Here is a 16957-nt window from a genome sequence, read left to right as displayed (position 1 = left end):
AGCAATATATGCATGCGATGCATATTGATATCAATAGTAAAATCAAAAAGTGTTAGAAGTTAGAGATGTGGTAGTTTAGTGGAGTATCATCCTGAATTTCAATTTACTTCTTAGATATTATTGTTATTATATATCATCATCAAGTATTAATATATTAATGAAAATAATATAAAATAATTATTATTAATATCATTATTATCACTAATTATTATTATTAATTTATGATTATTAATATTATTTATTTATAACTATCATTTAAAAATATCCAAAATACAATTATTATTATTATTCATTATTATTACTTATCATTATAATAATTATTTAATATTCATATTATTATTGTTTAAACATTATTTATATATTTATTACATTCAATTTAATTTAATTCAATTCAATTCAGTTCAGTTCAGTTCAGCTCCAATCAATTCAGTTCAGTTCAGTTCAGCTGTTTTATGTCGAAGAGAACAAGCCCTTACTTTACCCCAAAATATGAAGTATATTAAAATTCTAAAGTCAATGTGGTGATTTAAACAAACTTGTTATTGTAGCCCTTAAAATAACCATTGAAAATTGGCAATTCGTAACAATAATAAATTTATATGGTTTAAAAGGTAATAATTTATTAATTTACAAGCTTTATTATAAAAAAATTTGTAGATTACAAAGTAAATATTGAATACGTAGTAATCGACTGATTATCCTAATTCCTACATTTTAAAGATAAGTTTTTCTTTAATACAAAATCATATATATTAATCGACCAACCAAGAATGACTTGCTTGCTAACTACCTTGCGTAACAAGCTTGTCGAGAAGGGTAGTTATGTGTGTTTTAAAGGTGTCAAATTTCTCTAACTCAACCTGCCTACAAATCCAAACCATCTTAGCTTGACTTACAAAGATCTTCGCTTCATCTTTGTCTTTCCATTTAGCAAATAGCACTAAATATAGATGCGGACTTAAAATGATTTTTTATGCAAGTAGTTCATTTGTATTCGAGGAAAAGAAATCACATGGTCATTTTGTAAACTATACATCCTCCGTTTTTTTATATTACTTAGCTTGCATCGTTTCTCATTTTGGCAATTCTCTATTACTGCATCATTTTTATTTTTAGCAATATATTATCTCTTTTCCTCTCCTAGCACTTAGAGTTCCTTTTTTTTATCTCTCTAATCAACTTGATTCTTATAGAAAGGGAAACGATGCAAGTAATAAAAAATAGAAGAAATATATAATAAGAAGAATATCTACAATTTAGGCCAATGAACATGCAGTGGATAAGCTCGATCATCATGTCCAACCTTTGGAAATTTTTGTCTTTGGGGTCATGACCAATTTACCTAGTTAGAGAAAAATGACAAATTTAAATGTACTCAATTCCAAATTACATTTTTAACTTAAGGTCGTATAAGGTGACAATTATAGCAGTAGGCCCCCTTCTGCTTGGCTTTTGAATTTTCTTGCATCTTAGGCACGTTATGGCAGACTTCAAGTCAACGGCGACCCCGTCAAAAACGAAATAATTTTTAAACAATTTACTATATCATTTTGAAAACTCACTATATTATTTATAAACCATAATATTTTTAAACAATTTACTATATCATTTAGAAACTTATTATATTATAAAGAAATTCAATATATTATTCAAAAACATATTATATCATGCAGAAACTACATCATTTCAAAATAATCAACTATATCATTCAGCAGAAACTCACTATATCATTCATACACTCACTGTATAATTCAAAAACTACATCTTTCTATATTTTAAAGCATGTGTCACGATATAAACTATACAACCCACATATTCCTCTATGTTGAAACATTAAAATTAAATCTTCCACTATATTGCATATAATTTCACTATATATTTTCCGTTAATAAAATTCACTATATTATATATAAGTTCACTATATTTCTATAAAACTCAATGTATAGAGTTAATATCACCGGATGCGTTTAATTTTTTTTTACTAGTGGAATACTATTATCTGACTTTTAGTACTTGCATATTGTTTCTATTTTTGGCGATATATTATCTAATTCTCTCATATAGCACTTCCGGTTCCTTATTTTTTTTTATCTCTCTTATCAACTTGGTTCTTGTGGAAAAGAAATGATGCAAGTAATAAAATAGGAAGTACTTCATCCATCTCTAAATAGAGTTTCCATTTCTTTGGGCACAAGTATTAAGGAGAAATTATAAGAAACCTTAATTGTATTAGATCAAAATTAAAAGTTAAAATTGGTAAATTATTTATGAATTGTTTATTGAGTATAGAGAATGTGGGCTACTTTACAAAGTATCTTGCTTATGGAAAAATGGGTAATATAATAAAAAAACAAAAGCTAAATAATATTTTAATTGATGGACCCATACCAAATAAGAAAATGGGGTAATCTATTTGAGACAAACATAAATGCAAAAATGGGATCTCTATTCAAGGACGGGAGAGTATATCATAGAGGTGATCATGGGCCGGGGCCAAAAATTTTTGCCCATTGGTCGGGCCGGGCCTAAATTCAAACCAAATTTTTGTGTCCAAAGCCCGCTATTTTGGGCCTAAATTAGCAGGTTTTTGCGGGCCAAAACGGGTCGGGCCAAAAAATAGACTAAAAAATCATTTTTGGCTTGCCCAAAGCCAAAAAAATACGGGCGGGTCGGGCCTGCGAGCGAAAAATTCTGCCCAAAAACGGGACGGGCCGGGCCAAAATGATCACCTCTAGTATATCATAAGAATGTGGGTGGCGTATATTTCATACAAAAATTATTAAAAGAGACAGTCTAATTTTAATATAAAAGTAGATCGAGTCACTAATGGATTAAACTAGTCACCGAAAGAAATTAACCTAGTTACTATTGGGTTAATTCTCTTTTTAATATTGAGCTTACCATTGCCTAATATTAATTTAAAAATAGGCGGTCTCTTATAAGACAAACTTTATTTTACAAAGAATATCTACAACCTTGGCCAATGAACATGCAATGGATAAGCTCGATCATCATGTCCAACCCTTGGAAATTTTCGTCTTTGTGGTAATGACCAATTAACCTACTTGGAGAGAATTGACAAATGCCTTGAATTCTAAGGTGATGATAGAATATAAAAATACAATGATAAATATTTTCATGTTAGGATATAGTTCGTATACTTAGAATTCTATTCTAGTTAGATTTCCTAATATGTTTAGGATATAATTTAGGTTGTAATTTAAATATTGTGATCAATTATGTTACTTCAAGTAAGAGAGTTTACCAAATCTAATATGGTATCATATCCTAAAACAAATTAAATCAAAGCTTAAATTTGTTGTTTTGCTCGATCCTTGTGCGCCTTCGGCCTTCCACCTGCCGACTAAACAACCCAACTTTGTTCACCGCCATGACTAAAGACGGTGAACCCAACAACCCACCACGACCTCCCCCCCTTTCGGCCAACCCTTCTTATCACTCCGCATTGTCCGTAAGCAACATCAAGAGCAACATTCCTCTTGTTCTTGATCGAGAGAAGGTTCAATACTCAAATTGGGTCGAATTGTTTGAGATTAATTGTCATGCTTATGATGTATTGGACCACATTGATCCACCAAGCCCTGCCCGTCATATTTCTCTGAACCTTTGTGACTCTGCCTCGACTCTGTAGTAAAAAACTGGATATTTGGCACTATTTCATCAGATCTCTTATAAATCGTTCTTTATCGTGTCTCTACTGCTCAAGAGATACGGGACAGATTAAAAGCGATATTATTTCAAGATAACAAACACACTCGCGTTGTGTATCTTGAAAATCAATTTTAGGCTTTACACCTCTCTAATTTTACAGACATCAATGCTTGTTGTCAGCAATTAAATAATATTCGTGATCAACTTGCCAATGTTGATCAGGACGTGTCTGAACAAAAATTGGTTCTTCGTTTGGTTGCGGGTCTTGTCAACACGGATTTTGACACAGTTGCTCTCATGATTCAACAAACTGACACCCTCCCATTGTTTGAGATCGCATAGTCTCGTCTCTTCCTCGAAGAATTATACAAGGAAAACGACACTTCCTCTTCATCCTCTTCGTTTATGGCTCAAATAATCGAGTTGAGTGCATCAACCCCCTTGAATCAGTCCGCTCAGCCCTCTCAACCGCGAACTGGTGGCTCCATGGTGGTTGTGGCGGCATATCTGGCTGTCGTAGGGGTTGTGACAGCAACAGTGGCCAGCAAGCCACAAGACAACCTTTAAATTCCTTGGTCCAGTGGGCTAGCCCATTTCCTTCGGCCCACCAGTGGGCTCAATTTCAAGCCTGAAAGCAGCAGTAGAGCAACTGGGCCACCCCACCAGGCCAATATCCTACGCAAGTAGCCCAATCATACCACCGCACTTCCCCTACTCACCTGGCCCAGCCCTGCTATGCCCCCACCTAGGCCCAACACGCGTACATTGTCAGTCCAACAACCTTTGGGCCGCCTATGACGCCAACAAAGCTTGGTACGTAATGCCTTCTCCACCATGACATTACCTCATCTTGATGATGCGTGGTACATGGATTTTGGTACAACCTCTCACGTGACTCACAATTCAGGTAATCTCTTGCCCCTCATATTTTAGTTTCCCCTCCAAAAAAAAAATAATCATATATATTTTAGTTGGTAATGACAATTGCATTCCGATTACGGGTTATGGACATACCACCCTTCCTAGTCAACCTCTAATTCTTCTTGATATTTACCTTGTCACGCAAATAATCAAAAACTAGTTCGAAAATTAACTATTCATAATTCAGTCTCTATATAATTTGATCCATTTGATTTTTCTGTGAATGACCTTTGAACGGAGACAATTATGTAACTTCTTTTCAATGACTCTTGTCCAACCTTCCGCTTTCCTTGCCACCGCTTTAGCCACTATTCTTTCTACCACTTGGCATAATCGACTTGGGCATCCGGAAGCACAATCTATTAGCTTTCTTAAACATATTGTAATAAAGAGCATGACTCTACTTTTTATCATTCCAGTCAAATTGGGAAACATGTAACTTAAGGTAGTAGAAGGTGAGCATTATGACCAAGTGTTGCAACATGGGCTCATCAATGCATGTAGGTAGGAGCTTGATATAGCATTAGGCCCACTTCTGTTTGTGTTTTCAATTTTCTTGCTTCTTAGACACGGTAAAAGGTTTGTGGCCCAGTCAACGGCGACCTCATCGTAAAGAAAATATTTTTTCTTGGTCTAATCTTGAAATATTTTTTCTTGGTCTAAAACCATCTTCTTATTTTTGACTTTAAGGTTAAAGTCATTTACATTTTTCCAAAAAAAATGTCATTATTAACTTTTATATTTTTGTTTTTATTCATATGTAAGAAAAGCTATTATGATTCATGCGATATTGTATTAATTTTGTGTTAATGTGTTATTATCTACTTCCTCTACTTCACTTATTGTAACATCATTCATCCAGTAAAACCATTTTTTTTAATAAAGTTACGTAAAGAAGAGAATAGATAGAAATAAATATAAAGTGAAACTCATATGATAGAAGAGATATATAGAGAAGATATTAGCAAATGTTATAATTAATGTAAAACTTCCAAATTAGAGACATTGCAATTGATATTGAATGGAGAAAGTTTATAGTTATACACATTCTTTTGCACATATGAGTTGTAAAATGGCAAGGCAACATCCAAAGATGAAGAGCTTTCCCCTATAGATGAGAGAGAAGTTATTGGACAACCAAGCTCCCCATATTGTGGATGTTCTAACCCATCCAACAAGTAATTTTCTCGAACATTAATTATTAGATTTAATTTCAAAAACGTTATTATGATATATTATTGTCTTGTCTAAAAGACATGTTATAATATGATTTTTCAAAATCATTTACAAAAAGTTACCTTTTCATTTTCCCAAAATAACTTATTAAATAAATTTTCTAAAAAGTAAACTAGTTATTAGAATCCGTGCAATGCATGTTGTGTAACTTATCAACTTTTGAGCAAAATAAGAGAATTTAGTTGTAAGTTTATGTGTATTACCTTAGATAGAATATTTTTTATATGTCGATATTGGTGACTAAAAAAGATTGTACTTTTCCTTTTCGATAAGGTATGAGCAACAAATCAATTCTTATTGATACAACATATCGTAAAATATATTAAGTGTTTATTTGGTCGACTACTAATAATGTGAAGAGAAAAATTTATGATAATTTATAAAAATAACAATTGTTTCATTGGCCAGAAAAAATCACAATATAAATGGCATTTCCTAGAAATTGTAGAATAAAATCATTTCCCATAAAATTGAACTTGCGATAGAAATTGAAATAATTTGAGCTGAAGTATTAAGAAGAGTATAATAAATAACCACCAGGTAGGATAACACACAAATGAAGAACTAATGCAAAAGGTTAGAGAAAGTGGAAGAAGTTCTCATTCCACATTCCAGACCTGCATAGTTTAGTGGGTCATAGTACCTCCGTTTAAAGTAAGAGAGAGAAAGGGAGTAAAATTGAATTAATAATGTAATGGTGGATCATATAATAGGGACATGAGAGGGTAAAAAGGGAAAAAAATTCCAATAAGGAATAAAGTAAAAGAGAAAAGATCTTTTGAAAACGCACTTAAACGAAAAGAGGAAAGATCTTTAGGAAACGGAGGGAGTATGCATCTTTCCTCCTTGTGTTATTCTACATTTCTACTTGATACAAGTATATAGAAACAAAGGAAGCTTCCTTTATTATCAATCCTTGTAATAATTCTTCATTATCAACTATTCTTGTATTCAATGCATTAGGTCTCCTCCTCGGACGGAGGGTCTCCTAATGTTTTTATCGTGTCTTTATAAAAAAAAGTATATATAAACAAAGAAAGTAAATAATTAATTTTTACATTCAGGAATGATCATCTTACACAAACTGCATACAATAGTAATACAGTATAGTGTATCTTTACAGTTTTACACATTTCCTAAGAATTCAACTTACAAAGAATTCTACAAATCTGTATAAAAAAAAGCCTGCAGACCACTTCTATACAACTTCAATGGAGGGCTTGATACATTTGTTGATGTTGGATGTTCTACATAATTGAGCATGGCTTTTTCAATGGTTGCACAAATTACTTTCTGATCTCTACTCTTGTGTATTTGATATAATTGTCAGCTTTCTATAGAAAACAAGCAGTTCCCTGCTTATTTAAACGCTTCTTTCGGATTTCTCTTTGAAAGTTTAGGTGCCTGGGTATGAGCTGCCTGTGCTTGAGAGGATGATGAAAGCACAGACAACAGAGAGGGAGAAAACAGAAACCCAAGTGTTTTCTGTATACATTTCCATGGCATCGGTGAATGAAAAACGGGTGCGATCCTCAGCCCAATTCCTGATTCGGTCAGCTTCAGCTGCATACAGCGCCCTTCCCTGGAATACAAGTGGTAAATGATAGCAGAACTAATGAGCAAGTTTGATCACTCACTATTAATCCTAATATAGTCACAGTAGAATGGAACCCTAACATCAAATCCGAAAATGAACACTAAGATAGGCTAAAGATCATTAACATAGTCCATTAATTTGTCTAATAGTAGATCTTGTTGTATTGCATAAAACAGGCTTAGATCTTAGTCATCTCACATGACATAAAACTATAAAAGTCGTTTTCTTTACAAAGGTGATTATATCGTAATTTGGGTTAGCTAGCCCCTTCTTGTATATAGTAAACTCGTTATATACAAGTTTCTACATTTGTCACAATATTATCAAATATAATGTGAAGAATTATTGCAAGAACATTAATGGTTTTTGAGACAAGGGGGCAGGATGAACAAAAAAAAATAAAATTTAACCCGTGATATCTGAATAGTGCATATGCATACCATAATGGCAAATTTGTGAAATTTTTTTAGAACAGGGAAAATTAATACCCAAAAAACCCCCTATTGTTTCGGCAAAATTATCCAAAATGCCTTTGTACCCTGTGATATGCTACTATTCACATAGCACCAATATAATTTCGGACAACTTTGGATGTACAAAGATGCCCTCCTTTCCTATTTCTCATTGACCATGACAGATGTAACAAAAAAAATATGGTTTCACCATTTCCCTTTGTTTGGTTTGTAAATGAACCTAAAGGGTGGAAAAATTGTGTCTCCAAGGATGGAAAACACTTTCCTTTATAAGAGAAAGAACGACACATACTTGATACTCCTCCCCCTTCTATAAAATCTTACCTTCTCTTTCTCTAATCTTATCCACCCTCTTCCAACATTTTCATTTTCCCCATCCTCTCTAATTCTTCTGAGCATCTGAACGAAGTTTTCCCACTTTATTAACTGCCCTTGAAAAATGGAAAATAATTTTCTTTTGTAAATGTATTCCTTCAAACTGAATATAACCTTAGTGTAACCCTGGATCACGGGTAGAGTTTGTACAAACTACATGGTAGTATTTAACGGTCAGAAATTAGAAGGTTTGGCGTATAATTTCATAGGAGGTAATTCAGTGTGTTGATCTATTAGTTTCATACTCTGAAAGGACTTGCATGAAGCCAAGTGAAGGGCCTCCCCTTGCACCTGCTTGACCTGACCCCTTCCACAAAAAAAAAAAAGGAAGTATGGGTGCATCTTTTGTGTAGACAAATGTACATATATCGACAAATTAATGTTTCTAAAACAAGTAAATAACTACCACTAACACCGGTTAGGCATTGTTTATATCTGCGTGATTAAATTAGTTTTGGAACTGTCACTGTTTTGGTCCACCAGATCTTCCCAAGTGATTACTAGCAATCTGAAATCTATTCAGCACATCTTCATCTCATATTTTATTTGAGAGCTACTTGTCAATATCATCCGTTCTTGGATTACTGTCATCATTATTGCTGGTTGATTAGATTCTATTGTCAATATCATTAGTTCATGACATCACTAAAACACTCTTTGAAGCAAACCCAATTTTGCAGAATCTACACCTACTTAAGTACAGATGTAATAGGTCCAGGCCTGAAGTCAAGATGATGACATGGATTACGAGATAGAAGTAATAAAGAATACCTGATCATCGAACCAGCGACCTTGTCGTAGCCAAGCAGTGACCAAAGCAAGCAGAATCCTTGGTGGTGTCAAGTAGTTGATGGCCTTTCCGCTGCCTTTCACCACTCTCATGCGTGGGACCAACGATCTAGCAACTGTCTCTGGAAGCTCGCAGATAATGTTAAACATTTGCTTATTTTTAAGACTCGAGCCACTGCAGGTGCAGGCATACACAGACGTTAGAGTAGTTGGTGTCACTAAAGCCAACAATGTAAGGAGGTCAATAAAATCAATACCAATAAAGATATAAGTAAACAAAACAAAGACTCACACATATGAAGAGAAAGAGCTAGAGGGCTGACACACTTTATTAATGGGTAAATGGGTTATTCATATTCAGTATTCACTATAAAATTATGATACAAGGGAATTAACAGCATTGCTTGTGGAGGAGGGGATACCTTATGCGAAGTGGGGACGAGTCCCCTACCTCAGGGGATAGAAGTAAACTTTAAAAAAAATGGTATTTGTGTACCTTTCTCTATTCTTTAGGACAGTGAAAGGGCGGAGACAAGTTTTTCAAAGTGTAGATGTTATGTAATCCTTACTATTTCGGTGGCGGTAGAGGACGGGGAGGAAGGGGGAGGGGGAAAAGCAAAGGAATTGAATGGAGCAACAATAGCCAAGAGATACGCATTTGTGGACAGCTACCACAATGGTGAAAGACAGTCTCGGTGACCATGGTCAAACTCACTCTGACAGCAAACAAACAAACGAAGCAACGCCTCATTCCCATAAGAAGAGGTCAGGTTAAATGAACCAAGAAATTATCTCCTGTGTTCGTCCACGGAGATCATCTTCTTGCATACATCTATATTTAGTGTTACATGCTCTTGCATTTTCTTCATATCTTTCTTAACTCTATCTCCCTCCATCCATTTCATCTTTGGTCTCCCTCGTCTCAAACTCACTAAGATAGCTATGCAAAAAAATGCGGGTTTCTTATACCTCAACAGTAATTCTGTCAGCACCATGCCAGGTGATGCTGTATGAACGCCTATCTTGGTCCGCCTGCATTCCTTCAAGAGTGAGGATTGAAGCTGCCGCAGTCCACATTTTGTTGACCCATAGCTGTGAACAAAAGAAAAGGTAGATAAACAACAGCACCAAACGTCTTAAAGGAAGGATCTATTTCAAACTTTCAGGCCTGGGGGAATATGTACAACTTACACAGCTGTCAAAGGAGTACTAGAACCCCCAGAACCTGCACCATCCATGTTGAATATGTGGCCCACCTTTTTCTGGCTGGTTATTACACGCATAGCTTCTCGGGTGCAGAGTACAGACCCAACTAAGTTTGTCGATACAATCTACACATAATTTAAAACAGTCAACAGATCCATTTCAATCTTAATGAATTCGAGTATCACTAGATATCTGAAAGTCCTCCAAACATAAAATGTACTGCCCCCAGATAACTTTTTTTGCTTCAGACCATGACAATGTTTAGTAGGTACTACTAGGTAGTCACAAAAAAATTGGCCTTAAAAAACTAAAATTTGGTATAATGTACTTTATAAAAAAATCAATAATGAAAGGTAGGTAAGTCACTGAAAATTTGGCCTTTAAATACTGAAAATTTGGCATGATATACTTTCTAAAAAAAGTCAATAAAAGGTCAACATGAAAAACGAAAAATTAGGAGATATATGAGAGCTTAGAGTTCCCAGTAATATCACAAGACTTCTTGCATAAAAAAATAGAACAAATTCATTCTTCCACACCTGCTTTATATCTTCATCAGTGAACTGCAACAAGGGTCTGAAACCTTTATTTGTTCCTGCATTGTTTATCTGCCATATATTTTTATAAGAGAAGTCAATATTATATGATTCATGGAAGATGGTAGCTTCAATAGAATTGTATGAAATGAACAGACACAAAAACGGTGAAAATCGGGATGTAGGTATTGATGCACATGAATACATAAGACAGATATCTCATACAAAACATAGGTCTATTAGACAAAACAAAGTCCCCGATTCAGTTCAACATTGGCACAACGCGCCATTAACAATAGACAGATAGGTCTATTAGATAAAGTAACATGGGGGCACATAAAGAAAGCATTGGGAGGCATGGGGCTTGTAATTGAATAGTCATACTGTGACGTTTTTGTGATCCAGGCTCAAGGGTATGGATCAAAGAAAGACAAGAGAGTGGTAAGGAACAAGTTCCACAATACCACAACCACTGGAATGAAAGATCATGTTCCACGTTCCAACAATCTTGTGAAATGGCAAATTTACATTGCAAAAGCTGAAAATCTTCAGAAATGAAACGAAAAGCTAGCAACATATAAAGGGTAGACGATTTCTCAGACAATTAAGTCCAACTTCCTTTTAGGCAATGTATCGTCATAATTGTCTATATAATATTACGAGAAAGCACCGAGCTGATTTGAATTTGAAAATTACCCCACTATAGAACTAGAACTCTTTACGCAAGAGCAAAAAGGCATACTAAAGTCCTAGGAAGTTAAAGAGAAGAAGAGAGTATAAAAAGGTTGCACAGAGATCCTTGGTAGAGAAAGCACGTTACTCACCCAAATGTCAACTGAGCCAAGTTCATTTACAGCAAAATCGGCTAACTTCCTCACATCATCAGGGTCACAAACGTCACTTGGTATGCCTACCACTTTCGCATATGCCAGATTTTTACCATTTACAGCTTCCATTTCCCGTAGATTTTCTTCAAGCTCTTTGACAGTTGCATCAACTGAATCAGCACTGTCAAGAAGAGAGTGCAAGGTGAGTTTAAATTTCGAAATAATATTTTTTAAATAATAGTATGATGATGCTTCATTTCCAGTACAAAACCTGCGTGACGTTACAACCACTCGATCTCCAGAGAGAAGAAATTCCCTAGCAAGTGCTTTACCAAGTCCCCTAGTACTGCACCAAGTAATGAGAGAGTAAGACTAAACAGAAGCAGAGCTGCTTCAAAGTGGCATGTGAAAAAGAAAGGCACAATACCTCCCAGTTATTACAACATTTCTCGGACCAGCTCGGCTATGCTCGTCCATAACCATGTTAGCCCCTACCATAGTCCCAATTATAACTCCTCCAAGCCAACTATACCAGATCAAGTCATGCATTTCACCACCTTTACATCATCAAAATATTATAGGATCAGCCTATCAGAATTCCTTGAACTACGAGGTAATTGAAGCATATGTATCAAATGTAAAAGAAATGTAACCTGACAATTGAAATCCAGTTAATAGAACGACACCCGTGCTCATCATGGTTACAATGTATCTCCCAAAATGTAGAGCAGCCTATTTACATAAAGAGCAATAAAGTGATCTTCTTCACACACAAGCACACACACACACACACACACACACACACACACACACACACACACACACACACACACACACACACACACACACACACACACACAAGCACACACACACACACACACACAAGCACACACACACACACACACACAAGCATCCATAACATAATCAGCAAGTTGACATCATCATATATATAGGTAGAACTGAGTGTTCACTGTTAGCCAGAATATTTAAAGAATCGAGCATGATTGCTCAATTAGATTCGCTTCTACTTAGTTTATTCAAACCAGTAGCAGTAGAACACATTAATAAAAAATAATCAGAAGATTAAAATATCAAAATGACATTCTAAAATAACACAAATTGCACCTAAGATTCAAAACCCAATTTCCCAAATTAACAACTCTTTCAAAAGCCCATCATTTCACTAATAAATTATCCTCAAAGTTGCTTACTTTAATCACATTCCACAGTCAAAACACAATTAATTATTAGTGGATGTCATCTAAGAAAGATCGAATCCCGTCTACATCACTGTTCTTAATCGCTCATTTACAACCAAAAAAAATCAATTATCACATAAATTACTACTTATATAATAATAATCAAAACTCCCAAAAAAAAAAAATGCAGCAAACATACCGAGAAAAGAACCTTCTCAAGCTCAGCCAAAGCATCTCTATTCTCATCCCCTGAAGGCCACTTACACAATCTCACAATTCCTGATTTAATTGAATTAACAATTTCTTTTTTAACTCTAATTTTTAATACCAAATTCGAATTTTTATTTTCTTTTTCTATCTTCTCAATATTATCCCCTTCTTCCTTAAAAGCCCTACAAACTTCCCAACACCATCTTCTTCCACCCTTTTTAGACCGACCCACAACCGGAATTTTACCGGATTTTGAAAATTTCCGGCAAAATTCCGGTCGGACCGGCAATTGGATATCTGGGTATGAATTCATTTTGGTAAAAGTGGCCATTTTCAGCCAAAGATAAGAACTTTTTAAAAAAAATCTTATGTTATCTTAATTTTCAGATATTTGAATGAATTATTATTGGAAAAAAGCTGGTGTTTTTATAGTGTACACTTTGTAAGAACCCAGAAAAATTGGAACTTTTTTGAGGATAATAAAGAAAAAAATAGAAGAAATGAGTAAAATTAAAATATCTGGGAAGAGAGAGAATCCTTGTAAATTGGAAGAGAAGTAAAGAGATTTGAAGAAGGAGAGAGTGTGATATCCACACGTTAAAGCAAAGATTCATCAACCTGATCTTCTAATCATTTGGTTCCACGTAGCCATATTTTGTAAGTTAATAGCTTCCTCTTATTTACGTAAGTTCATAAATCATCCTAACAAACACAACTACACAAGTAGACAATAAACCTCACTCTCACACCCAACAATTTTTTTCTTAATTGATGACTTTTATTAGAATTTTTGATTTATACACTATCAAAATTATTTTTAACAATATTTTTTAAAGGTGCATCATATAAGTTAGAATTTCATTTCTCTTGAGGAGACGTATTACAAATCAAGAAAGACAAACTTATTTAGTGTAGAATTTGCACCAGCATTTACGTCTAATACGATAACAGAGAAATATTTATCTTTTTTTAAGAAGTAATTTGATGCCCTGAGACCTCCCTTCGATTTGTTGTTAGTAAATTATGTGGATTAATTTTTACATTGTTTATATAGCTCTTTCTTAAGCATCTTTTATGATTCAAACCATATATAATCGCGTGAGATATAGTTAGAATTTTTCGATATATAATCGCGTGATATATAGTTAGAATTTTTCGATATAAACTTATAAAATATCAAAATTTTATAATTTTTACGATATGTAATATAATTTTTACGATATGTAATGAAAGACGAGTACTTATTTTTATTAATTTGAGTGATCCCTTATATATTGACAGGGTTTATATTTGTGAATTAATGCTTTTCTTTTTGCCATGAGATTGAATCTTTCTAACACATTTCTATTAGGATAAACACAAACATTTTTAGTGTGCTAGTTGTCATCATCACATTACATGGTTTGCTTGTGTTCTCTTCGAGGTTTACTTAATTTATATTGGATATATTAGATATTACACGTATTAGTGAAAGAATTTTGAAATTTTGGATGAGGGTTGCCTGGGTTACTTTGCTGAAAAATACAAGATATTTTTTAAAAAAATCCCTCGTAAATTAACTAAAAATATCATTGATAATATAAAAATAAACTAATTGTTGGGTCCCAAGTATTAAAGACAAAAAATAATATATTGTGTCACCTAAGACATGGCCTCTATGTAATTATTTGAAAGGAAAAATGACGACACATCGCAGACTACAATTCTTTTCCACCCGTATTAGAATATACTAGTTCTTAGTCGCGGTCATGACCTTGGTCATTACTAGTAATTTAATATTCTTTACTCCCTTCATTTGTATTTGTTTTTTCTACTTTGTCTTTTTTTTCTTTTTAAAAAATATTCTAAAGAAGAAAAATAAATAGAAACGGATGGAGTAATTAAGTTTTGTGAGAAAAAGAGGGCAACTCATAACAAACTAATACATTTCTTACCCATGTTTTGTAGTGATAAGTGATAACTAGTTTTAGGCTCGAGTTATGCCCCGAGCATTTATAATACTCCCTCTGTTTTTTTTTTATCATTCCTACTTTGACTTTGCACGTTTGCCAATGCACGTTTTAAAACTTAAATATCTTTCATTATATATTAGTAAAAATTATAACGATTGAATTTTAATAAAGTACTAATTGAGACGAATCAAACAAGATCCCACATGACTATGTTTTTTTCTTATAAATTGAGAACATTTGAGAAGATTCTCTCTATGCATGAATAGTGTCAAGATTCTAAGTGAGAAAGATAAAAAAAAACAGAGGGAGTATTCATTTGTTAACATTTTACTTTATAAATATAACACTAAACATAACTTGGTCTAATTTTGTGGTTAAGACTTTAGTGTATACTCCAGATTTAGGTCATGTAATTGAATCTTATAAGATGCATTTTCTATTTTTTTTATTGTATGCGTGTTATAAATTAAATATAAGGGATAGCACCACATAGCGTAGTTTCTTGCTTAGGAATGTCTTTTAATATATTAGTATAGATAGTAGATTGTACAGTTTATTTGATTTTCTATTGTAATTTGATTACTTAAAATAATTTTTATAAGACTTGAGGATTTAGTAGTTGGGATTTGAAACTTAATTATTTATTAGAGATGTAGCTCAGTAGTAACTGATAAGATAATGACATTTGAAATAAGAGGGCATGGGTTTGAGACTTCCGACTTAGTATACTTGTCCACTCATTATGATTATTTAAGTAATATATTGATATTAACATTAATAATAGTGCATATGTGATATGAATGAATTATGAAATGACTTTGTAGTTTCTATTAGGCAACTAATCCCTCCGTTTCACAATATAAGGCACGCACGATGTTCGAGGTCGAACTTTGACCGTTTATTACTCTCAATTTATGTTGATAGAAAATTTTAAAAAATAATAGTATTATAGTATTTTTCAAGACGAATCTAACGGTATAATTTTTACTTATCGTATTTGAGAGATATTTATGGTCAAAACAAATTTTTATAAAACGTGAATGTCTTATATTTTGAAACATATGGAGTATTTAACTTAACATGCAATAAGTATTAGCAGTATATATTGCTATGGCCTATGGGTTTTGCTGTGCAAGGGTAGGCTGAGCCAGCAGCTACTAGTATTTAGTTGTCTGTTGGAAGGTTTCTTTTAGTTTACATAATACTCCACGTGCATTATAATTAATTGTTGCATATCTAATTTGACCTAGTTCCGGAAATGATTAGCTGGATTCCAAATTGCAGGCACAACGCATACATGAAAACCAGCACATTATTTGGAGTACTATAAGGAATTAAAAAATTTCTCCAGTATACAAATATATTAAAAGGTATACGTGACAATATATACACGTCACGTGACAATTTTGTTACTCTACTAGAATTGTTTAATGTGTATATAAATCATGTCGATTAACAAAAGTATAAATTAGTTTGCAACAAGATTTGAACCAGTGACATTGGCTGGTAAAGCATGCTAAGGAAATACCCCAACATAATGCTGAGAGTAAGGATCGAACCCCTGACCTCAAGGATTAGAGGGGAGTGCTCTACCACCTGAGCTAGCTCCTCATCCTTAATAATATAGCTTCATGATGATAGATAATCTTGGTTCCATGAGAAAAGTATAAAGTATTTCTTTATGCGTTTCTATTCGTTATTTCAATTTTCCTATTAGGATTTTTTCAAAATGTTTTTTCTAAATAGAATATTACGTTATCTGGACAATAAAAAGTAAGAGAGAAGTACCAAAAAATAATAAAAAAAGTTTCAAAAGTAAAAAAAGAACTTTATAAAAAGTACAAGGAAAATAGTGTAAAAAGTACATATACCTAGTTTCTTCCCATATTATGTACCCGTGTCAAAAGAACAAATAGAAAAGCGAAAAACATAAGTTTTGTTTTGAAGAGAAGTTATTGAAAGTT

The 16957-nt window shown here is 33.5% G+C and overlaps 1 protein-coding gene across 1 annotated transcript; it reads right to left on the bottom strand.

The window, feature by feature from the left end:
* Positions 1 to 6869: 6869 nt before the first annotated feature.
* LOC104902204 (probable chlorophyll(ide) b reductase NYC1, chloroplastic) lies at positions 6870 to 13596 on the bottom strand. Its single transcript, XM_010689903.4, has 10 exons — positions 13031 to 13596; positions 12286 to 12364; positions 12060 to 12189; positions 11904 to 11978; positions 11630 to 11813; positions 10809 to 10877; positions 10255 to 10394; positions 10033 to 10155; positions 9046 to 9238; positions 6870 to 7411 (listed from the first exon to the last, which is right to left on the bottom strand). The coding sequence occupies exons 1-10, from the start codon at positions 13370 to 13372 to the stop codon at positions 7226 to 7228; spliced, it is 1521 nt and encodes a 506-aa protein (XP_010688205.2). The 5' UTR covers positions 13373 to 13596; the 3' UTR covers positions 6870 to 7225.
* Positions 13597 to 16957: the final 3361 nt, after the last annotated feature.

The sequence above is a fragment of the Beta vulgaris genome, chromosome 8, assembly GCF_026745355.1.
Source record: "Beta vulgaris subsp. vulgaris cultivar EL10 chromosome 8, EL10.2, whole genome shotgun sequence".
In the NCBI taxonomy this organism is placed as follows: domain Eukaryota; kingdom Viridiplantae; phylum Streptophyta; class Magnoliopsida; order Caryophyllales; family Amaranthaceae; genus Beta; species Beta vulgaris.
The sequence above is the reverse complement of the archived record's forward strand: the minus strand, read 5'-3'. Positions and strand labels throughout refer to the sequence as shown.